Here is a 23,949-nt window from a genome sequence, read left to right on the forward strand (position 1 = left end):
GGGGGCTGCAGAAGGACTTGGACACGCTAAGAGAGTGGGCACAGAAGTGGCAGATGGAATACAATGTGGAAAAATGTGAGGTTAGCACTTTGGAAGGAGGAATGGAAGCATTGACTATTTTCTAAATGGGGAAGTGCTGAGGAAATCAGAAGCACAAAGGGACTTGGGAGCCCTTGTTCAAGACTCTTACGGTTAACAACAAAGAACAAAGAAAAATTACAGCACAGGAACAGGCCCTTCGGCCCTCCCAGCCTGCGCCGATCCAGATCCTTTATCTAAACCTGTCTTCTATTTTCCAAGGATCAACTTCCCTCTGTTTCCCGCCCGTTCATATATCTGTCTAGATGCATCTTAAATGATGCTATCGTGCCCGCCTCTACCACCTCCGCTGGCAAAGCGTTCCAGGCACCCACCACCCTCTGCGTAAAAAACTTTCCACGCACATCTCCCTTAAACTTTCCCCCTCTCACCTTGAAATCGTAACCCCTTGTAATTGACACCCCCACTATTGGAAAAAGCTTGTTGCTATCCACCCTGTCCATGCCTCTCATAATTTTGTAGACCTCAATCAGGTCCCCCCTCAACCTCCATCTTTCCAACAAAAACAATCCTAATCTACTCAACCTTTCTTCCTAGCTAGCACCCTACATATCAGGCAACATCCTGGTGAACCTCCTCTGCACCCTCTCTAAAACATCCACATCCTTCTGGTAATGTGGCGACCAGAACTGCATGCAGTATTCCAAATGTGGCCTCACCAAAATACTATACAACTGTAACATGACCTGCTGACTCTTGTACTCAATACCCCGTCCGATGAAGGCAGGCATGCTGTATGCCTTCTTGACCACTCTATCGACCTGCGTTGCCACTTTCAGGGTACAATGGACCTGAACTCCCAGATCTCTCTGTACATCAACTTTCCCCAGGACTCTTCCATTGACCGCATAGTCCGCTCTTGAATTAGGTCTTCCAAAATGCATCATCTCGCATTTGCCTGGATTGAACTCCATCTGCCATTTCTCTGCCCAACTCTCCAATCTATCTATATTTTGCTGGATTCTCTGACAGTCCTCCTCGCTATCTGCAACTCCACCAATCTTAGTATCATCATAGTTAACGTGCAGGTTCGGCCGACAGTTAGGAAGGCAAATGCAATGTTAGCATTCAAGTCGGGAGGGCTAGAGTACAAGAGCAGGGATGTACATCTGAGGCTTTATAAGATTCTGGTCAGACCCCATTTGGTGTATTTTGAGAAGTTTTGGGCCCCGTATCTAACGAAGGATGTGCTGGCCTTGGAAAGGGTCCAGAGGAGGTTCACAAGAATGATCCATGGAATGAAGAGCTTGTTGTATGAGGAGCGGTTGAGGACTCTGGGTCTGTTTTTTTTGAGTTTAGAAGGATTAGGGGGGATCTTATTGAAACTTACAGGATACTGCAAGGCCTGGATAGAGTGGACGTGGAGAGGATGTTTCCACTTGTAGGAAAAACTAGAACCAGACAGCACCATCTCAGACTAAAGGGACGATCCTTTAAAACAGAGATGTGGAGGAATTTCTTCAGCCAGAGGCTGGTGAATCTGTGGAACTCTTTGACATAGAAGGCTGTGGAGGCCAAATCACTGAGTGTCTTTAAGACCGCGATAGATAGGTTCTTGTTTAATAAGGGGATCAGGGGTTATGGGGAGAAGGCAGGAGAATGGGGATGAGAAAAATATCGGCCATGATTGATTGGCGGAGCAGACTTGATGGGCAGAGTGGCCTAATTCTGCTCATACGTCTTGTGGTCTTATGGTCTGAAATCAAACTTAAACAATAATAATAATCTTTATTATCATAAGTAGGCTTACATTAGCACTGCACTGAAGAAATTGTGAAAAGCCCCCAGTCGCTACATTCCGGCGTCTGTTTGGGTACACAGAGGGAGAATTCCGAATGTCCAATTCACCTAATAGCACATCTTTCGGGACTTGTGGAAGGAAACAGGAGCACCCGGAGGAAACCCACGTACACACGGGGAGAATGTGCAGACTCCGCATAGACAGTGACCCAAGCCGGGAATCAAACCTGGGACTCTGGTGCTGTGAAGCAGCAGTGCTAACCACTGTACTACAGATCAGATAACCAGATATGCACAAATATGGATAGGATTTTCCGCACCCCCCGCCGTGGTGTGTTTTGTGGTGAAGGGAGGTAGCCCACCATTGCCTGGCAGCGGATCCCGCCGCTGTCAATGGGGTTTCCCATTTTATGCATCCCTCCTTTTTATTTGGTTTTCAGACTAAGCACAGTATCAAGATACTTGCAGTTTTCATGTTCATTTCACCCATCAACAAAGTGTCAGGAAAGAGCTCTGCTTGCATTTAACCATGTGATCAGATCAGAACTACCTGCTGTTAGGCACAACTATAGAACTAAACATCTTGGCTTTTCACAGTAACTTCATTGCAGTGTTAATGTAAGCCTACTTGTGACAATAAAGATTATTATTATTACATCCCAAATTTGTAAATAATTTACATAGGTGGGGAAAAATAAAGAGATCAAAAATAATAAAATAAAATCTCAAAAGGTGCACGCTTCCACTTAAATTTGCTTTGTAGTTCCCTTCCAGAAATAAAATCTGCAGTTTATATTTTGAGGATTAGAATTTCTCTATTTCAAGTTTTTTCCTTTTCTTTGGTCCCAAAGACCCAGTTCATTTCCAGTTGAAAAGGTGACCTTCTCCCAGGTTTTTGACATTGCTTTGAACTGGCCAATTTCAGAAAAACAAAAGCGCCCACTGATCTATGATTTTCTCTCCTTCACTTCATGAGGGAAAGCATCTTGTTACCACTTAGTTTCTGCGCACAACATGTTGACATCAGCAACCCTGCAGGAAGTATGCTAGACACATTTACCCACTCTATGCCTACCATGGTTCAGCATGATTGGTCTTCCAAGACTTAGGGTAGAATTTTAAGGACAGAGTGTGTTCGGCGCTCGCCATCCTGAGAGTTGGCATGCAACGCGCTACCACCGACACTTGGAAGTCCACTGCCATTTAACACACACTTGAGTGATGATTGGCAGTGGGCGGGACATCCTTCCAAGGGCCGATGGAACTCCCGCCCATGAGAGCTGTCGGCCAATCAGATTGGTCGACAGCTCTCCAACATGGCAAGACACAGCACTGCAGTAATAAAAGTAAATTACTGTGGATGCTGGAATCTGAAACTGAAGAGAAAATGCTGGAAAATCTCAGCAGGTTTGCCAGCATCTGTAGGGAGAGAAAAGAGCTAACGTTTCGAGTTCAGATTACCCTTTGTCAAAGCTCTGTCAAAGCACTGCAGTGGTCAGAAAAGGTACTGGAACTAAGTGCCTGGACCGCTGTAAAGATAAATTCCAGGGTCCGTTGGCAGGAGGGTAGGGGATGCTGGGGGAGTGAGCGATTATGGCTTTGAAGGAAGGCCTGGAGCTCCAAGATCCCGAAGAAAAGGGGCCTTCAGATTGAGGCAACTCCACCCTCCCTCTTGTCTGAGACAGAGAAAAGATTTTTTCTCTGTTTCTCACCCTACTCGCACCCGCTTATGCCAGCCTGAAAATTGAAGCTGGGCGGGAAAAGGCCCTTAAGTGGCCATTTGGGGCCATAATAGGTGAAAGGCAGGTTTTGCGACAGAGGTCACGCTTACCCAACAGTAAAATTGAATCTGGATTTGGCTAGAGTGATCCCAGGAGGAAACCCGTCCATTCATTTTTAACCACCCCCCCACCTCAGAACCCGCCGTGGGGAAGGTATAAAATTCTGCCCTTGGACACTAAGCCACATTTAAACTTTTGTAGATTACAAATAATAATAATCTTTATTGTCACAAGTAGGCTTACATTAACACTGCAATGAAGTTATTGTGAAAATCCCCTAGTCGCCACATTCCGGCGCCTGTACAGAGGGAGAGTTCAGAATGTCCAAATTACCTAACAGCACATCTTTCAGGACATGTGGGAGGAAACCAGAGCACCCGGAGGAAACCCACGCAGACACGGGGAGAATGTGCAGACTCCACACAGCCAGTGACCCAAGCCGGGAATCGATCCCGGGTCCCTGAAGCTATGAAGTAATAGTGCTAAGCATTGTGCTACAGTGCTGTCCACATATATAGTGCACAGTGCTATGAGCTGGAAGTGCACTTTCTGATCGAAAGTTAAAAAGCACCTCACTTTAAAGACCAGTGTAAACTGTCATGAGAATGTCGCTTGAAGAAATGGTTAGCTGCTATGTTACTGCAGTGATGTCAGAGTGTGGGTGGAGCTGAGCTCGGGTTCTGCTTTTTAGTTTCACTTTGAGAAAAGCTTGGGTGTGTCTGTCTTTTTGGTTTTGTTTTTCAATGTGTTGCAGCTGAAGTCAGCCAAAGCAGGTGTTCTGTTGATCTCTCTGCCATGAAGGACTATCTCTTGATCATTTGGTGAATTCAGAAACTTAAATCATGTTGTTAAAGTGGTAAAGGAAAGCCCAAGTGAAGCGAAGGAGGTGCAAAAGATTGTACAGCCTGACCAAGAGGTGATTGATAAGAAGGTGCCAGATCTCTTTAAACAATTTACTTGTGTGGGTAAAGTTTACTCATGTGTATCAGGAGGAGCAGGTACAAAGTCACAATTTTAAGAGATACGAGAGCTAGTCAATCTTTAATGGTAAGAGATGAGGAGTTATGTAGTTTGGGAAGAATGTTCCCAGAAAAGGTGGTAATATGTGGAATTCAGGGTGAGAGGAGTAGTGTTCCATTATATAAGGTAAGGTTGGAAAGTCCAGTGAAGAGTGGTGAAGTGGTAGTAGGAGTAATAGAGAAACTATCTTTTCCAGGAATACAGTTTATCTTGGGTAATGATATAGCTGGATCGCAGGTGGGAGTGATGCCTACTGTGGTTGATAAGCCAGTGGAAAATCAGACAACTGAAGTGTTGAAGGACGAATATCCTGGGATTTTTCCGGATTGTGTGGTAACAAGGTTGCAAAGTCACAGGTTAAGACAAGCGGAGAAATCAAAGAGTGAAGATGAAGTTGAAGTGCAATTATCAGAAACGATTTTTGATCAGATGGTTGAAAAAGAACAAGAACAGGTGGAGGATGAGGCGGATATTTTTAGCCCAGGAAAATTGACGGAGTTACAACAAATAGATATAGAAATAAAACGATGTGTCAGAAAGCATACACGGAAGAGGAATCTGCGTGTATACCAGTGTTATTACCGTAAAAGTGATGTCTTGATGAGAAAATGGAGACCTTTACATATGCAGGCGGATGAAAAGTGGGCAGAAGTCCATCAAGTAGTATTGCCGATAGGGTATAGAAAGGAGGTGTTGCGAGTTGCATATGAGGGGCGCGATTCTCCGCTCCCGCGCCGGTTGGGAGAATCACCTGGCGCGCCATTTTTCCCTGCGACGCCGGTCCGACGTATAGCGGGTATAGCGGAGAATTGCCATTTTGCGTGTCCCGGGCGATTCACCCAAGTGGCGACAACGGCCCCGTCGAGTTCTGCGCGGCGCAGGCCGGAGAATTGCCCGGGACACGCAAAATGGCAATTCTCCGCTATACCCGCTATTCTCCGGCCCGGATGGGCCGAGCGGCCGGCCCAAAATGACAGCTTCCCGCCGGCGCCATCCACACCTGGTCGCTGCCGGCGGGAACAGCGCGGGAACGCTGGGGGGTGGCCTGTGGGGGGGGGGGGGGGGGGGGCGAGGGGGGTTATTTCACCTGGGTAGGACTCAAAAGGGGTCTGACCCGCGATCGGTGCCCACCGATCGGCGGGCCGGCCTCTCTGAAGGAGGACCTCCTTTCCTCCGTGTCCCGCAAGATCCATCCGACATCGTCTTGTGGGGCGGCCTCGGGGAGGACAGCAACCACGCATGCGCGGGTTGGCGCCGGCTGGTACCGGCCAACCCGCGCATACGCAGCAGATGATGCGGCGCCGCTTTTATGCGGCGGCAATGCCCGGCGCGCGCTGACGACGCTGCTTTCGCGACACGCCCCCCCGAGTTTCTCGCAGCCCCGATCCTAGCCCATTTTCGGGCCCTGAATCGGTCGAGATCGGGGTCGTTTCACCACAGCATGGGCACTTAGTCACGGGAGCGGAGAATTGCGCCCGAGGTACCAGTGGAAGGTCATTTGGGAATAAGGAAAACTCAAGCTAAAATACAGAAACATTTTTATTGGCCTGGACTACATAAAGATGTAGTTAAATTTTGTCAATCATGTCACACATGTCAAGTGATAGGGAAACCTCAAGCAGTGATAAAACCAGCGCCCTTAATACCCATTCCAGCATTTGAGGAATCCTTTTACCAGGGTCCTAATTGATTGCGTAGGCCCGCTTTCTAAAACAAAAATTGGGAATCAATATCTTTTGACTATAATGGATGTGTCTACTAGGTATCCAGAGGCCATTCCAGTACGTAATATTACAGCTAAAAAGACTGTGAATGGGTTATTTAAATTCTTTACTAGATATGGACTACCCACAGAAATACAATCGGATCAAGTATCAAATTTTACCTCAAGGTTATTCATAGAAGTTATGGATAGCTTAGGATAAAACAATTTAAATCTATGCGTACCATCCAGAATTGCAGGGAGCGTTAGAAAGGTGGCATCAGACATTAAAGACAATGTTGAGGGCTTATTGTCAAGATTATCCAGAGGATTGTGATAAAGGAATTCCATTCGTACTGTTTACAATTAGGGATGCACTGAATGAGTCAACCAAATTTAGTCCTTTTGAGCTCATTTTTGGTCATGAGGTAAGAGGACCATTTAAATTGATTAAGGAAAAATTGGTGGGTGAGAAATCGGAAATTACATTATTGGATTATGTGTCAAATTGTAGGGAACAATTAAATAGAGCAGGTGAATTGGCTAGACAACATTTGAAAGTTGCACAAAATGTGATGAAACAGGTCGCGGACAAGAAATCCAAAGTTCGTAGATTTGCCAGTGGAGATAAAGTTTTAGTGTTGTTACCAGTGGTAGGTGAGCCTTTAAAAGCTAGGTTTTGTGGACCTTATCAGATTGAAAGGAAATTAAGTGAGGTGAATTATGTGGTTAAAAACACCAGATAGAAGGAAGACTCACCGAGTGTGTCATGTGAATATGCTTAAAGGGTACTTTGAAAGGGAAGGAGAGGAAAAGGAGCAGGTTTTAATGATTCTAACTCAAAGTGACAAACCAAATCCAGATGACTGTGAATTTGACATACCTCAAATTAAATTGGAAAATGAGGATGCTCTTAAAAATTGGGATCCAGAGGAAAAACGAACTGACCTGAAAGAATTATTGATATCACATAGGCAAGTTTGTGGAGATAAATTGGGAAGTACTAAAATGGCTATACATGATGTAGATGTGGGAAATGCTGTTCCAATCAAACAACATCCATGCAGACTTAACCCTTTAAAATTGGCACAGGTTAACAAAGAGTTTGAAAGTATGCTTAAAAATGGCATAATTGAAGTGGGCTGCAGCCAATGGAGCTCACCCATAGTGATGGAACCAAAACCGGACGGTACCCAATGGTTGTGTGTGGACGATAGAAAGGTTAATGCAGTTACAAGAACGGACTCTTATCCGACCCCACGTTTGGAGGGTTGCATTGAGAAAGTGGGACAATCAGTTTTTATTTCCAAACTGGATTTACTTAAAGGTTACTGGCAGGTATCTTTTATCCGAAAGGGCGAAGGAGATTTCAGCTTTTGTGACTCCAGATGGTATATACCAATTCAAAGTTATGCCATTTGGCATGAAAAATGCCCCATCCACATTTCAACGGTTAACTAACAAAGTCGTATCAGGATTACCCAATTGTGTGGTATACATCGACGATATGGTAATTTTCAGCCAGACATGGAAAGAACATTTAAAACATCTGATGGAGTTATTCAATCGACTTCAGGAGGCGGGTTTGGTGATAACCCTAGCCAAAAGTGAATTTGGAAAAGCCCAAGTCACTTTCCTTGAGGAGTTCCCGATACCCTCAAGACAAAGGGAGATAATGCGATTTCTTGGCATGAGTGGAATTGATCGAACATTTGTGCAAAGGTTTTGTAGCGTGATTGCTCCACTGACGGACTTGCTGAAGAAACGTCAAAAACTTCAGTGGACAGTGGACTCTCAACAGGCATTTGACTGCCTGAAAGCTGTGATAACCAATGCTCCTGTGTTGGAGAATTGCAAGGGACTCTGTGATCAGATTGAACTAAAGTATCTGACTTTAAAGAAAATGCCAAGGCGTAGAGAAATGGACGGATCCTGCAGAGACCTTCGTGTTCAACGAGACTGTTAATCGAGAAGGATTTCAGTTGGAGGAAGAAGAAAAAAATGGACTATATTATTATACTGTAAATTCTATGATAAATTCTATGATACCCATTTGCATGTGTTGTTTTTTGAAACGATAAAGTATATTTACTGTGTGCATTTCTTAAAGGATGGTGAAAAAGGTGAAAAATGAAACATCTTGAAGTTGATGGTTTATTTTTTTTCTTGGGGGGGGGGGGGATGTCATGAGAATGTCACTTTAAGAAATGGTTAGCTGCTCATATTACTGCAGTGATGTCAGAGTGTGGGTGGAGCTGAGCTCTGGTTCTGCTTTTTAGTTTCACTTTGAGAAAAGCTTAGGTGTGTCTGTCTTTTTGGTTTCATTTTTCAGTGTGTTGCAGCTGAAGTCAGCCAAAGCAGCTGTACTGTTGATCTCTCTGCCATGAAGGACTATCTCTTGATCACTTGGTGAATTCAGAAATTTTATTGTTTTCAGTATTGAATGTAAACCATGATGTGCTGCTGTTTAAAGGTTAAGTCAACTCTTTTGGATGTTAAAAGGACAGCTTAAAGGATTACTCAGTGTTGTATTCTTTGGGGGTTAGCTTTGAATTAATGGTTGCTAAGATATTCACTGTTTGTTTTAAAAAGGTTAACTTGAGTTCATAGAATAAGCATTGTTTTGTTTTAAAAATACTTGTCCATTTCTGCTGTACCACACCTGTAGAGTGGGCCGTGTGCTCCCCATACCACAATCTATTAAAAGTTGTGGGTCAGGTGAACTCCATGATACACTTTGGGGTTCTCTAAACCTTGACCCATAACAAAACATAGAAGGGCGCGATTCTCTGGCATCCTTGCGCTCAAACCGGTGAATAGAGGGAGAGGCCTAAAACCAGATCCGCGCCGCCCACCAAACAGTTTGTGATGCAACCGGCCCTCTCCCATAGGCGAAATAGGGATCTCACCGTAGCGTGGTGAGAAAACAATTATCACCACGTAAACCCCATTTCCATACAATCAATGAGAGCGAGCTCATATCCAACGGCCTCCTGTCATTCAGAGGCCTCCCCAGCAAGTGCTCACGCTGGCGCCGATCAGTACTGCTTTTTAAAAACGTGAAGCTGGCGGAAGGGCTTCCGTGGGGTGCCGAAGAGTGAATAGCCATCTTTACTCACAGTCAAAGAGCCCAGGAGTGCTGGGCTTGCCACCCCAGTGCTCAGTGGAGGGTGGGGGACCCTCTGCAGGGGTGGGCTGCCATGGGGGGCGGGGTTGGGGGGAGGGGGGAGGTGCTGGGGGAACAACTAGCAGACAACCGCTCACGGCAACATTATGCCAATCCTGGCTCGCGTTTACCCATTCCGGGGGCAACCCTAGTCCCTGCCCATCTGCCCCACCTATCACCCATACCCCCCACTGAATGCTGAGATCTCTGGCTGCATGGCTGAAGGCTATTGCTGATAGGAATTGGCAATCGTGGTTAAGTTAGCACTTCACAGGTGCCAAGTGGATTCCCGTGAGTGGGCGGGCCATATAGCATGCAGAGGTCATTGCCTAGTATACCAATCAGTCCCTGATGCCTGGACACTGTGCTTGAACACTGCGTGAGGCAACACCACACATACAACATCCGAACACCCAGAGGATGGGACACAGCTCCAGGGACATGTCCACAGCCAGGGGTGGGAGGTGGGGAGGTGGGGGGTGGAATGCCTGGAGAGATGGATGAGGGGTCCGGGGGGTCAGCCCGCACTGTGGAAGAAAGTGACAGAGGCATCACAATGGTTGTTCAAGAAGGAGTTTCATGTGTTGTACAATACCCCACTTCCGGTGGTGACCATCCCCCCCCCCCCCCCCCCCCCGCAAACGACCCCCTCCCCACCCCCTGCCTACTCTCCCACCCCACCCTCCCCAGGTCACCTCAGTGATCCTCAATGATCCTGGCCATCCTAGATCTACCACTACGTCTAGGTGATTCCCCAGGATGCACAGCTGAGGTGGAGGCCGCCAGCTGCCTACCTCGTCCTGTGGCCTTCGATGCCCCTGGCGTGTGTCGTCTGGGGGCTCCAGGTAACATACTTCCAGAGCATCAGCATGAGGCTGGGACCCAGCTAGGTCTAGGGAATCCAGTAGCCCTCCAATTGCTGTCTTGCCTGGGGTTTCCTGCCTCCACCTGATGTGCATCATCAGCAGTGCAGTGTTCACCAGATTGTGCCCCTGAAGCCTGCCCACTAACATGTCCCACCGAGGTGTGTGTGTCTGCTCTGGTGGAGGGTGAGGGTGACAGCTGTGCCGCGACTATAACAGTTGCATCCTCAGAGCTCTCCTCCGAGGCGTTCTCCTCAGAGTCAGGAGAGGGGGCCGTTCGGGATGGGCTGGCTCCATTGACTGGAGGACCTGCGGGAGAATGGACATGTGGTCAGTGAGAGGGATGGGTCAGTCAGTAAGGCAATCACTACTCATTTTGACATGTCCTCCGGGTGCAGCCTGGTTGTTCATCACCAGTACCACGTCTGCCAGCCTCCGCGTGGTTGACCGCCCTGTCCTCGGCCACCTCGAGGGCCCACTCCTCGAAGAAGGTGAGGACTATTATGTCTGGCACACTACCGCTTGTCTGTGTCATGATATTCAAACACACACATCATGATAGACACACCAACAGACAAATCAGAACACACAACACCACAACCAATGACAGAAAGATATAAAAGCACAGACACGACCCCCGGTGGTCAGTATTAGCTGCAGAGGAGAACCAGGACACATCTATTGCCAAACACACTCAGGGAGACAGCACGTGCAGAGTATCCAGAACGAACTGTATTATAAGAGTTATAATAAAATAGAGTTGTACCACATACAACTGTGTTGGCTCATCTGTGCACCAGAGCACCCAACACCACATGGTACAGGAGTGGATCGATACCTGCCGGCATACCTCAGTGTACACAGACAACCAGCAGTGCCCAGGCATGATGTACGAGCTCCCGGTTCCGCAGGCGCTCCAGTGCCACGGCGACCTCCACGAAAACTGGCGGCGATTCCGGCAAAATTTCGAATTGTTCCTGGTGGCAGCTGAACTCAAAGACCTGGATGATAGGGAAAAAATTGAATTTCTCCTCACCGTCGCCGGTGCAAGGGCAAGAGAAATATTCAGAAGGTTCAGGTTCTTCAGGAGGCAGCAAAGGTACGATTACCAGGCAGTCCTGGGCAAATTCTCCAAGTACTGTGAAGAATACGCAATCCAATGGGCACTTAAAGGTAAGAAAAGCTGCAGTACTCGCCTCGTGGCTGGGATCCCGGAGCCCGAAATCCCGGGCCTGAGAGAAGGCTGGGTCGAGGTCGGCGGCCATCTTGCTAAAGGTATAACGCTAGCACAGTTGCGCGAGAAGTGCGCAGAACCGGAAGTTTCGTTTGCGCATGCGCGAGATGCTGCGCATGCGCAGTCAAGAAAACGGCCATCGGTAAAGGAACAGCGATCTGAGCATGCGCAGTCGCTTCCTACGTGCTACATACCGAGCGTCAGGATGTCAGAGGCCCCAGACTGCACCAATTTAAAAGGGAAATGTCCCAAATCCAATTTAAAAGGGAAACGTCCCAAATCAAAAAAACAAAAATCTGTTAAAGCTGTAAAACAACCTTCCCTCACCTGGAATGACAGCACAGTGCCGCAAATTGACCCAGGAGATGAATTTGACCTCCGAAGAACCCTCCGACAAGCAGTTACCTACGCACAAGCCGATGATTCCGACCTTGAATACTTCGATGACGATTTTTACAGTGTTTCCGGACCTCGCGAGCCCAATGATAGCTCCATGGTCCTATATGACTATGACTCGGACGAACCTTTCGTGTTGCACATTGGCGGCCCCCACATTGAATCCGACGCAGATGCGGATTCATTTTTCGGATTTGAGGATCTTCAATCCAGCAGATATGACGTTCCAACTTATCAGTACCGGATGAGGCTGCAGCCTGACATTAACAGACAGGGAGCGGTGCAAGCACACGGAGAGTGCCCTGCTGCCACACAGAGCGTGGTCCACGTCCCGCTCAACGTTCCCGACTCTATGAAAGAAGACATGCAAGACTCCAGAGTGCAGTCCTCGCATGAACCAGAAGTGACTCCAGTGTCACAAGCTTCCACAGCAAGCTCGTGGACAGACTCCACAATTGCAGAAATGCAAGACTCCAGAGCGCAGTCCTTGCACGGACAAGAAGTGACTCCAGTGTCACAAGCCTCCACAGAGAGCTCGTGGACAGCCTCCACGATAGAAGCAACGCAAGACTCCAGAGCGCAGTCCTTGCACGAACAAGAAGTAACTCCAGTGTCACAAGCCTCCACAGAGAGCTCGTGGACAGCCTCCACGATAGAAGCAACGCAAGACTCCAGGGCGCAGTCCTTGCACGAACAGGAAGTGACTCCAGTGTCACAAGCCTCCACAGAGAGCTCGTGGACGGACTCCACGATGGAAGGAACGCAAGACTCCAGAGCGCAGTCCTTGCAGGAACAAGACCATGAGGGTCCAGCAACCTCTCCTGACCAACCAGCGGCAGACGATGCAAGTCTGCCATGCTCACGTGAACAGCAAGAAGGCTATAACAGCCTACCATGCTCCACTACACAGCAGCATGACCATGACGGTCTCTCATGCTACAATGAAGGGCACAGCGCTGAAGACTGTTCAAGCCCAACTGAAGACAAGCCAAAGGAATCGCCTCGTCCAAGCCCGAAGAAAAAAGGTTTATGCGCTGACCTTCAGGATCATTGTAGCCGAACAGAGATTAATAATGCTGCACGGCCACAGAAGGATGCTGAGGATTTGCTAACGAAATTAATTGAATGTTTAACTTGCAAGGAGCAGACTGAGAATTGCCAGTGTTTTAGTACGGATCGAAAAAATCGACAAGACATTGATCCTCAGGTAATGGAAATAACACAACCTGACTCATATCTACAGCAGGGACAAATGTCTCCCTTCAACACAATGCCGCAAAATCCCAACTTCGGAGACCAGCAGTTAGTCAGTAATGACTCTTCAAACCTTGAGGGGAACATTAATTGCATTGAACCTATACACACTCCACTGATTATTGAGCAGAACATTGGAGCAAGAATCCTGAGGACACCGACATCGAGTAGCCAGATAACGAATTTAAAACCCACAGCAGTTTCAAGTGAACCAAGTGTGCTTTCCACTAATGGTGAAGATGCAGATAAGGTCGACCCGATTATCCATTGTACCACACTAACCCCAGTGATTAAGCAGTTATGTATGGGGAGTATAATGTGGGCAATTGAGAACAGTAAAAGAGAGACTGTGACCATGCCAGACCCAGCAAAATCAGACCCAGAGACCATGAAGGCATGTACATTAAACAAAGTTACATATGAGGTACTTGAGAAGAAAAGTGAAACGGAATGTTCTTTGGAAAATGGTACAATGTCGATAGAAACAGTGGATCCTATATTCGAGACCATACATATGGGAGAATTTGGGGGTAATAAACAAGGTTCTGCAATGTCTGGGGGAAGATTTAAAGTTCCAAAGAAGAAAAGCCCAAATGAAGGACAATGGCAAGACAATGACAGTCCACCGACATGGTGTGCACCACCAGATGAAAACTCTGACAATTTACCCAACCCTAGTGAGCAGCAAGCTGCTAATGACGATCTATCCACGGGATGTGAGACGAGTGACGACAGCATCCCACTTCCCATGCAAAAGGTGCAAGGTGACAGACCTCGCCTAGTGCGTACCGAGGCACTCGACGATCACGGTGGGACCACTGACGACTGCGGTGGCGGCGCACCGCTTCCACCCTCGATGGCTCGAGCCTCTCCACTGGTTGGTGCATTCCTGCATGTTCCGACTCCAGAAGTGCAGCTTCAGGGAATCTCGGCTGCCTCCAGTGAACCTGTTGGGACTCCGGACGGGGGGCATCGACGGAAGGCAGACCGGACTCCAGATGGGGAGCAGCCAAGCGCCGACTCTGATTTGCGCACGCCAGACCTTGCTCCGGACGGGCGGTGTCGCGGCCTCGGTGATGGCACGCTCAGGGTGACGGCAGATGCCACGGCGACAGGGAATGGATCGCGTGGCAGTCCCACTGGGTCGGCAGTGGCAACCAGCACCGGCGGTCCAAGATGGACACACCAATTCGCGCCATCGCCAGACGTTGATGCGAGCAACAATTCTCTCTCCAAGGCGACATGCTTCGACGTTTCTCTGCGGAGTCGCCCTTCCGGCACAGCAGGTGGCCGGAACCAGCGTACACGGTCTCGGCCAACTTCCACATCTGGCACAGTCATCGCCTTGCATGATATTAGTGATGGTGCTACTTCGATGGCAACGACCCATCGGCTACAAGATGCCGTCCACCACAAACATAAAAAGAAAACAGACTCCACCTTGTTCCTGGCATGCAGGGCGGATGGATTGGTGCGTAGGCGCAATCAGCGGGCTTTGTGCCGCCTTCCACGCTCGCAACTGCACCGTACGCACACGCCGGATCCTCCACTGGTTCCCAAGGATGACTTCGTGGAGATGCCACGGATCATGCCCCTTCCATCGCCACCAGAACCAAACCACAGCCAGGGCACCACTAACAAAGATGTTGAATGTTATATTTGCACGAATGAAAAAACCAAGCACTGCACGAAGTACAACAAATGGTAAAGTAGAGACTTCGGCAACAGCATCACCTCCAACAGTCCAAGGTGAACCAGTGTGACCCCAAATCTCCACAGCTGAACCGGCTTGAGGACCAGCCCATTCTTGAGGCGGTCACCCATTAGACTGGACTTATAACGCTGTTCATACGTTCAAAAAGTCAAACACTTCTGTATTATAACCTGTTGTTGTTTATTGTTCCAGATATCGTCTGACCGGACCAATGTTCAAGTTTTTTTTTTTCTCTCGCATCCAAGTTTTGTTATGGTACAACCTTGTTAGTGTGACGCACCCGACATCGCCCCATGTAAATAGTTACGTCATAAACACACGCTGTACACAACACACACACACACTCTTAGATGCACTCACGACACAATTATATTTATAACCACGTAGGCACTTATCTTTGTAAAAAGGGGGGATGTCATGATATTCAAACACACACATCATGATAGACACACCAACAGACAAATCAGAACACACAACACCACAACCAATGACAGAAAGATATAAAAGCACAGACACGACCCCCGGTGGTCAGTATTAGCTGCAGAGGAGAACCAGGACACATCTATTGCCAAACACACTCAGGGAGACAGCACGTGCAGAGTATCCAGAACGAACTGTATTATAAGAGTTATAATAAAATAGAGTTGTACCACATACAACTGTGTTGGCTCATCTGTGCACCAGAGCACCCAACACCACAGTCTGGGCCCTCTCCCACCGATCACAGAGAGGGCATCGTTAGCCACACGCGTGGTTCACGGTGGTGGGAGATGTGAAGGCAGGGTTGGGGGTGTTGGTGTCTACTCACTCGAGCTGCCCGGTGTAGGTCGTTGACCTTTTCCCGGCACTGAAGGCCAGTCTTCCTGGTCACATTTCCCAAGCTGACGGCTGGCGCCACCTCATTCCAGGCAGCACAGGCTTGTGGCTCATCCTCCGGGACCCTGGGGGGAACAGGACACCTCTCCTGGCCTCCACCGCGTCCAGGAGCCTCCCAGGTCAGTGTCCCCAAATCTTGGGGCCGGTCTCCCCGGCACCATTGTTGCGAGCTGGCTGGGGTTGGCTGAGCAAGTGCAGTTTAAGTGCTGCTTGAACTTGTTAACTTGGCGAGCGTAATCCCGGCAAATCAGCTGGTGAGCCGTCATTTGCAGAGAGAAGCCCATGAGGCCTTGTCAAGTGGGCAAACTGGGCCGAGCGCCGGGAAGCTTACAGCAATCACCGCTCGCTACCACACTTAGAAATTTGCCTGGAGAATTGTGCCCAAAGTCTCAAAATGGAGGAAGAAACAAATGCATGAGCAGCAGGACGTTTCTTCTCCCTCCTCCACCAGCAAAGCTGAACATCTCACAGCCAAAATGCCACACCAATCCTTTTAATAATATGACTCAACAAATCTTGTGAATCAAATCACTGTTCTCAGTTCCCCATTCTTTTTCTGCCCCATGCACAGACTATTTATGTTGTAAGTACTCCTTACAATCTGCCAAAATACTGAAATGTCATTCATACCTGATCAAAATTATCCAGAGCTGCATGGAGATTAGCTAGCATACCGGTTGGTGGTTCATTGGTGATTTTAACTGAGTTCTCAAGGATTCCTTGCGGAATAATGTGCTCTTCAGGAGATGGAGAAGATTCTGCGCTCATGAACACCCGGTAGTCTGGATGGGATCCTTCACTGTACTTCTCAAAAAGCTGTTCTAAATTGCTGAGCCATTTAGCTACTAAGTGAATATTCTGTAGGGCATATTTGAACACATTTTTGTCATTAAAAATTGTTACATTCAAATATATTATATACATATCTATTTAATCTTATACGTCAATTGGTAATATCTAAAGATTTGCTTCTATTACTTGAACATGAGATCCTTGGAAGACTGAAACAAAACAGCTCAAGTTAATACGTATAGTAAAGTCAATATAGTCCCAGATGAACATAGGCTGCTTTTTTAAATATTAAACTTATTATGGTATTGAAATTCAGATCACTCACTCTCCAAAGTAAAATGAGAAAACAAGAAATAAAGGTCAACCGTCCAAAAAGGAGTCAGGATTGTGTGGATATGCATAAGGGATTCAAAACAGAATGGCGAGGAAGACTATAAAACATTTCAGGGAGATATAAACAGGGGTTAGCAAAATAGATTGACAGGGCAACTGTAATTTAATATGACTAAGCATGAGGTCATGCATTTTGGAAAAAAGACAATGAATGAGAGTATGAGTTCAGTGGCAAGATGTGAAGGCATGTGAATGAACAGAGGGCGGAATTTCATGGAGGTGATGAGATCTCGTCCACTGGCTGAATTAAGGATCCGGGGGTAGTGGGGGGGGGGCTGAAACTGCTTCCAGTACGACACTCACATGAGGACTAGGATCATTGCAGGATCCCAGGCCATAGGTGAGCGATGATGGGAGGGGATCATGGGGTGGAGGAGAGCTCCGACCGTTCTAGTCGCGGTACAGCTGTCTTCCCCACCCTCCACCAGTGCAGATACACTCACCTCGGTGGGAAATGTCAGTGGTCAGGATTCTGGGGCACAATCTGGTGAGCATCACACTGCTGCTGATGTACATCAGGTGGAGGCAGGAACCCCCAGGCGAGACAGCAGTCCTAGGGCTGCTGGATCCCAGGACCCAGCTGGGTCCCAGCCTGATGCTGAGCCTGTGGTACAGAGTTACCCGGACATGATGGAGATTATAGGGAGCGGATGGGACATTCAGAGAGATTTGTCAGTGTCACTCCAACAAATGCATAGCTGATTGGAGGAGTCCCAGAGGCTACAGGCATAGGAGATGGCGTCGACAAGCAGGCTGGGGCCCTCTGGCCCCAGAGCTCCGAGAGAATCTTGCCAGGGCATCGAAGGCCTTAGGACAAGTTTGGCAACCTCCGCTGCTGATGTGCATCCTGGGGAAACACATAGATGTAGTGGTAGAGTTAGGAGAGCCAAGTGCATTGAGGATCACTGAGGGCACCGGGGGAGGAGGGGCGGGGTGAGTGGGCCGGGTGCATTGCAAACTGTTTGGCGCCTGGCGCGGATCTCGTTTTTGGCCTTTCCCATTATTTACCTTGAGCAAGAGTGTAATGAGGCCGGAGAATCGCGGCCCAAGTGTTGACGCCAGTACTGAATTGATGGACTTTTACGACCACAGAATCGGTGTCGGTCCCAAGCAATTCAGTATCCGTTAATGGGTTAGCACCAGTGCCATGTGGAATTCGAGCGGTTGCAATGACAACCGGTATCTGATTCACCGGGATCGGGATTGCCACTCGAGAGGCTGACAATTTGCAGCCACATATAAGCTCTTCACTTCCCACACACACTCATCCCAGCCAACAAGAAGGCAGCACAGAGAGCGGCACCCCGGTTTGTGGATGTGGTGCTGGAGACCATGTTGAATACCGTGGAGGAGAGATGGGCCACCCTGTTCCCTGGGATGGGAAGGAGGCTGCCACCTGCCAATCAATTAAAATGATCAGTAAGAGAGTGAGGAGAGAGGTTGTGATAAATATATTCAACCAAGAGATTGTTAGAGTATTGAAGGTTTTGCCACAGAAAGTTGTTGAAGCATAGAACCTTTTAAAGGAAAATTGAATAAATATTTGAAGCTGGATATGATGCAAGGCTATGGGAGAGAGCAATCAAATTGGATTGGTTTTGGAATGTTCTGCCAAAAGTGCAAGGGCAAGGGTTGAAACCTCCACCGGCAGGATGCTCTGTTTTGCCGGCAGCCCTGGCTTTCCCGACGGCAGGAAGACCCATTGACCAGCCGGCAAAATGGAGAATCCTGACGGCGTGCTGCATCAGAAATCTGGTGCGGGGACTTCCGGGTGCGGCTATGCAGAGCTAGGTCGCATATTCGGTAGCTCCCGCTTGGAATGGACTTTTGGGCTCTTTTACACTCCCCCACGGCATTTGTTTGACATTTCCCGGTGTGGGAAGAAGGCTGCAATATTCCCCTGACAGTGTCCCCCAGGAATGTTATGTCTTTTGGCTACCAAACCCGGCAGAAACAGTAAAAGATTTGGCTGCAACAGGATAAACAGGGCCCCTTCCAGCATGCAAGCGGGGGAAGGGCAAGCTTAAAGCTGCAAACTGACCTGAGGGCCTTTATCAAAAGTGAATTCTAGCAGCAGAGGGAACAACTGTGAAAGGATCTCACCAAGGCCACTGAAGAAGCGGGGACGAGGCTTCCGGTGGCGGCCATGGAGGAGTAGGTCGCGCATTCGGCAGCTCCCGTCTGGAACGGACTCTTAGACCTTTTTCAGGAGTTTCCACAGACATTTTGGGGCAGATTGGTGAATCGAACACTGCCAAAAGGATTCCCTCTCGAGACTTCCGGTTGCGGCTATGCGGAGCTAAGTCGCACATTTGGCGACTCCCGCAAAAACGGACTTTTGGGCTCTTTCCAGGGCCTCCAAGAGCACTTTTTCGACGTTTCCTGGTGTGGGAAGGAGTTAATAATAGCTCCCTGTCAGTATATGGCTTTAACTAGGAGCGGGGTGACAAAAAAGGTGGTGGACCAGAAGAAGGGAGGGAAGAAGGACAAAATGGCGGCGGGCAGAGACCAGGCAGCGTGGAGGCAGTGGGCTGAGGAGCAACAGGAGGGTATCCAGCGCTGCCTCAGAGAGATTAAAACGGACCTGCTGGAGCCGATGAAGGCTTCTATTGATAAGCTGCTGGAGACACAGACGGCCCAGGGGGTGGCGATCCGAGAGGCTCAACAAAAGATCTCTGACAATGAGGACGAGATCTTAGTCCTGGCGGTAAAGGTGGAGGCGCACGAGGCGCTCCACAAGAAATGGCAGGAGTGGTTCGAGGAGATGGAGAATTGGTCGAGGCGGAAGAATCTGCGGATTCTGGGCCTCCCGGAGGGGCTGGGCGTGGGGGCCTATGTGGTCACCATGTTAAACTCGCTGATGAGAGCGGGGTCCTTCCAGGGGCCCCTGGAGCTGGAAGGGGCCCATAGAGTGTTGGCGAGGAGGCCCAATATGCGGTTCCATCGGTTCATCGATTGGGTGGATATGTTATGCCTATTTTTGGTTTGGCACGGGGGGGGGGGGGGGGGGGGGGGGGTGCCTTTGCATTGTTTTGGGTTTCTTTTTCTCTGTGTTTTTCTCTTTCGGGTTGGGGAGGGTGGATGGGGCGGGTTGGGCACTGTTTTGGTTGGTGGCGGGGCCTGGTAGGTGGAGAGCGCGGGATTTTTTCCCGCGCCGAAGACTGGGGGGGGCGGGACTGGGGCGGGGAAGCGAGGATTGTTTCCCGCGCTTAGAATTGAGGGGGCGAGTCTGTGAATGGGGAGCGGGAGAGGAGGGTGTGCCACACAATGGGAGGAGTCGAAGGGGGGGCGGGAGTGGCCGGGGTCAGCAGGAGTCAGCTGACTTGCGGAAGTGCAATGGGGGGAGTAAACCAGCTAGGATGGGTCCTAGCCGGGGGGGGGGGAGGGGGTTCGAGTTGCTGCTGCTGAGATCAAGGAGGGGGTGGGTCGAGTGGGGTGGGTCGAGACGGGGGTATGCCGCTGTGGGGAACGGGCCGGGTGTGGGGTGCGGGCGCGTGGCTGGCCGTGGAAGGGTCATGGCTAGTCGGCGGGGGAGGGGGGCGGGTAGCCCCCTGATCCGGCTGATAACCTGGAATGTAAGGGGACTGAATGGGCCGGTTAAGCGGGCCTGCGTGTTCGCGCACCTGAAGGGGCTCAAGGCGGATGTGGTTATGCTCCAGGAGACACACCTGAAGGTGGCAGACCAGGTAAGACTGAGGAAAGGGTGGGTAGGTCAGGTGTTTCACTCGGGGCTAGATGCCAAAAATCGAGGGGTGGCGATCTTGGTGGGAAAGAAGGTGTTATTCGAGGCGGTGAGCATTGTGGCAGATAATGGCGGTAGGTACATAATGGTAAGTGGGAAGTTGCAGGGAGAGAGGGTGGTACTGGTCAATGTGTATGCTCCGAACTGGGACAATGCGGGTTTTATGCGGCGTATGTTGGGTCCGATCCCAGACTTGGAAGTGTGGGGCCTGATAATGGGGGGAGACTTTAACACGGTGTTGGATCCTGCACTGGATCGCTCCAGGTCTAGGGCAGGTAGGAAGCCGGCGGCGGCTAGAGTGTTGAGGGGATTTATGGACCAAATGGGAGGGGTGGACCCTTGGAGATTTGCAAGGCCGGGGGCTAGGGAATTTTCATTCTTCTCACATGTCCATAAGGCTTATTCTCGAATCGACTTTTTCATTTTGAGTAGGGCGCTGATAGCGAGAGTAGAGGATACCGAGTATTCGGCAATAGCCATTTTGGACCACGCCCCGCATTGGGTGGACTTGGAGATGGGGGAGGAGAGGGACCAGCGCCCGCTGTGGCGCTTGGAGGTGGGGCTGTTGGCGGACGAGGAGGTGAGCGAGCGGGTCCGAGGAAGTATAGAGAGGTACTTGGAGACCAACGACAACGGGGAGGTCCGAGTGGGGATGGTATGGGAGGCACTGAAGGCGGTGGTGAGGGGAGAGCTGATCTCCATCAGGGTCCACAAGGAGCGGAGGGAGCGGTGGGAGAGGGAGAGGCTGGTGGGGGAGATGGTGAGGGTAGACAGGAGGTATGCGGAAGAACCTGAGGAAGGATTGTTGAGGAAGAGGCGCAGCTTCCAGGCCGAATTCGACCTGGTGACCACCAGGAAGGCGGAGGTGCAGTGGAGGAAGGCCCAGGGGGCGGTCTACGAGTATGGGGAAAAGGCAAGCCGGATGCTGGCGCATCAGCTTCAGAAGCGGGACGCAGCTAGGGAGATCGGGGGAGTTAAGGACAGGGGAGGGAGCGTGGTGCGGAGTGGGGTTGGCATCAATGGGGTCTTCAGGGACTTCTACGAGGAATTGTACCGATCCAAGCCCCCACGGGACGAGGGAGGGATGGGTCGTTTCCTGGACCAATTGAGGTTTCCAAAGGTGGCGGGACTGGAGGCCCCGATTGGGCTGGAGGAGCTGATCAAAGGGATAGGAAGCATGCAGGGGGGGAAGGCACCGGGGCCGGATGGTTTCCCGGTCGAGTTCTATAAAAAATATATGGACCTGTTGGGCCCACTGTTAGTCAGGACCTTCAATGAAGCAAGGGGGGGGGGCTTTACCCCCGACGATGTCCCGGGCACTGATCTCCTTGATCCTGAAGCGGGACAAGGATCCCCTGCAATGTGGGTCTTACAGACCGATTTCCTTGCTAAATGTAGATGCCAAGGTGCTGGCGAAGGTCTTAGCCACGAGGATTGAGGATTGTGTGCCGCAGATCATCCATGAAGACCAGACGGGGTTTGTGAAGGGGAGACAGTTGAACGAGAATGTGCGGAGGCTTTTGAACGTTATCATGATGCCGGCGAGGGAGGGGGAGGCGGAGATAGTGGTGGCGATGGACGCTGAGAAAGCCTTCGATAGGGTAGAGTGGGGGTACCTGTGGGAGGTGCTGAAGAGGTTCGGGTTTGGGGAGGGGTTTGTCAGGTGGGTTAGGCTGTTGTATGAGGTCCCGATGGTGAGTGTGGCCACAAATAGGAGGATGTCCGAGTACTTTCGGTTGCACCGAGGGACGAGACAGGGGTGTCCCCTGTCCCCCCTGCTCTTCGCACTGGCGATTGAACCCCTGGCTATGGCACTGAGAGAGTCGAGGAACTGGAGGGTGTTGGTGCGGGGTGGGGAGGAGCATAGGGTGTCGCTTTATGCGGACGACCTGCTGCTGTATGTGGCGGACCCGGTGGGAGGAATGCCAGAGGTAATGAGGATCCTTAGGGAATTCGGGGACTTTTCGGGGTACAAGCTCAATATGGGGAAGAGCGAGCTGTTCGTAGTTCAGCTAGGGGACCAGGAGAGGGGGATTGGCGAGCTCCCACTAAAAAGGGCGGAGAGGAGTTTCAGATATTTGGGGGTCCAGGTGGCCAGGAGCTGGGGGGCCCTGCATAGGCTTAACTTTACAAGGCTGGTGGAGCAAATGGAGGAGGAGGTGGGACGCGTTGCCGCTGTCCCTGGCGGGTAGGGTGCAGTCAATCAAAATGACGGTGCTCCCAAGGTTTTTGTTCCTGTTCCAGTGCCTCCCCGTGTTTATCCCGAAGGATTTTTTCAGGCGGGTTAACAGGAGTATAACGGGGTTTGTGTGGGCGCGAGGGACTCCGAGGGTGAGAAGGGTGTTCCTGGAGCGGAGTAGAGATAGGGGGGGCTGGCGCTGCCCAACCTCTGTGGGTACTACTGGGCCGCCAATGCGACAATGGTGCGCAAGTGGGTGATGGGGGGGGGCTGCATGGAAGAGGCTGGAGACGGCTTCCTGTGTGGGTACGAGTCTGGGGGCACTGGCAACGGCGCCGCTGCCGCTCCCTCCAAGGAGGTATACCACGAGCCCGGTGGTGGTGGCGGCCCTCAAAATTTGGGGGCAGTGGAGGCGGCATAGGGGGAAGTTAGGGCCTCGGCGTGGACCCCATTACGGGGGAACCACCGGTTCGCCCCAGGAAGAACAGGTGGAGGGTTTTCGGGGTGGCACAGGGCAGGCATACGAAAGTTGGGGGACCTGTTTGCGGACGGGAAGTTCGCGAGCTTGGGTGAGCTGGAGGAGAAGTACGGGCTCCCCCCGGGGAACACCTTCAGGTACTTACAGGTAAGGGCGTTTGCCAGACGGCAGGTGATGGAATTCCCACGGCTACTGCCACACACAGTACAGGACAGGGTGCTCTCGGGGGGGTGGGTGGGAGTGCGGAAGATCTCGGAAACTTACCAGGTAATGCAGGAGGAGGAGGAGGCCTCAGTGGTGGAGTTGAAAAGTAAGTGGGAGGAGGAGTTGGGAGAGGAGATCAAAGAAAGGAGATCAAAGATTGCATACAAAATGATCAGGGGGTTGGATAGGGTGGACAGTGAGAGCCTTCTCCCGCGGATGGATATGGCTGGCACGAGGGGACATAACTTTAAACTGAGGGGTAATAGATATAGGACAGAGGTCAGAGGTAGGTTCTTTACGCAAAGAGTAGTGAGGC

The 23,949-nt window shown here is 50.2% G+C and overlaps 1 protein-coding gene across 1 annotated transcript in view; it reads right to left on the bottom strand.

Moving 5' to 3' along the window:
* dnah9l (dynein, axonemal, heavy polypeptide 9 like) overlaps positions 1-23,949 on the bottom strand; it is a 1,249,478-nt gene that overhangs the window by 76,841 nt on the left and 1,148,688 nt on the right. Inside the window, exon 72 of the mRNA XM_072476205.1 lies at positions 16,476-16,703. Within this exon, the coding sequence (XP_072332306.1) occupies positions 16,476-16,703 (228 nt within the window). The remainder of the gene's footprint in view (positions 1-16,475; positions 16,704-23,949) is intronic.

This window comes from Scyliorhinus torazame, chromosome 2 (genome assembly GCF_047496885.1).
Source record: "Scyliorhinus torazame isolate Kashiwa2021f chromosome 2, sScyTor2.1, whole genome shotgun sequence".
NCBI classification, from domain to species: domain Eukaryota; kingdom Metazoa; phylum Chordata; class Chondrichthyes; order Carcharhiniformes; family Scyliorhinidae; genus Scyliorhinus; species Scyliorhinus torazame.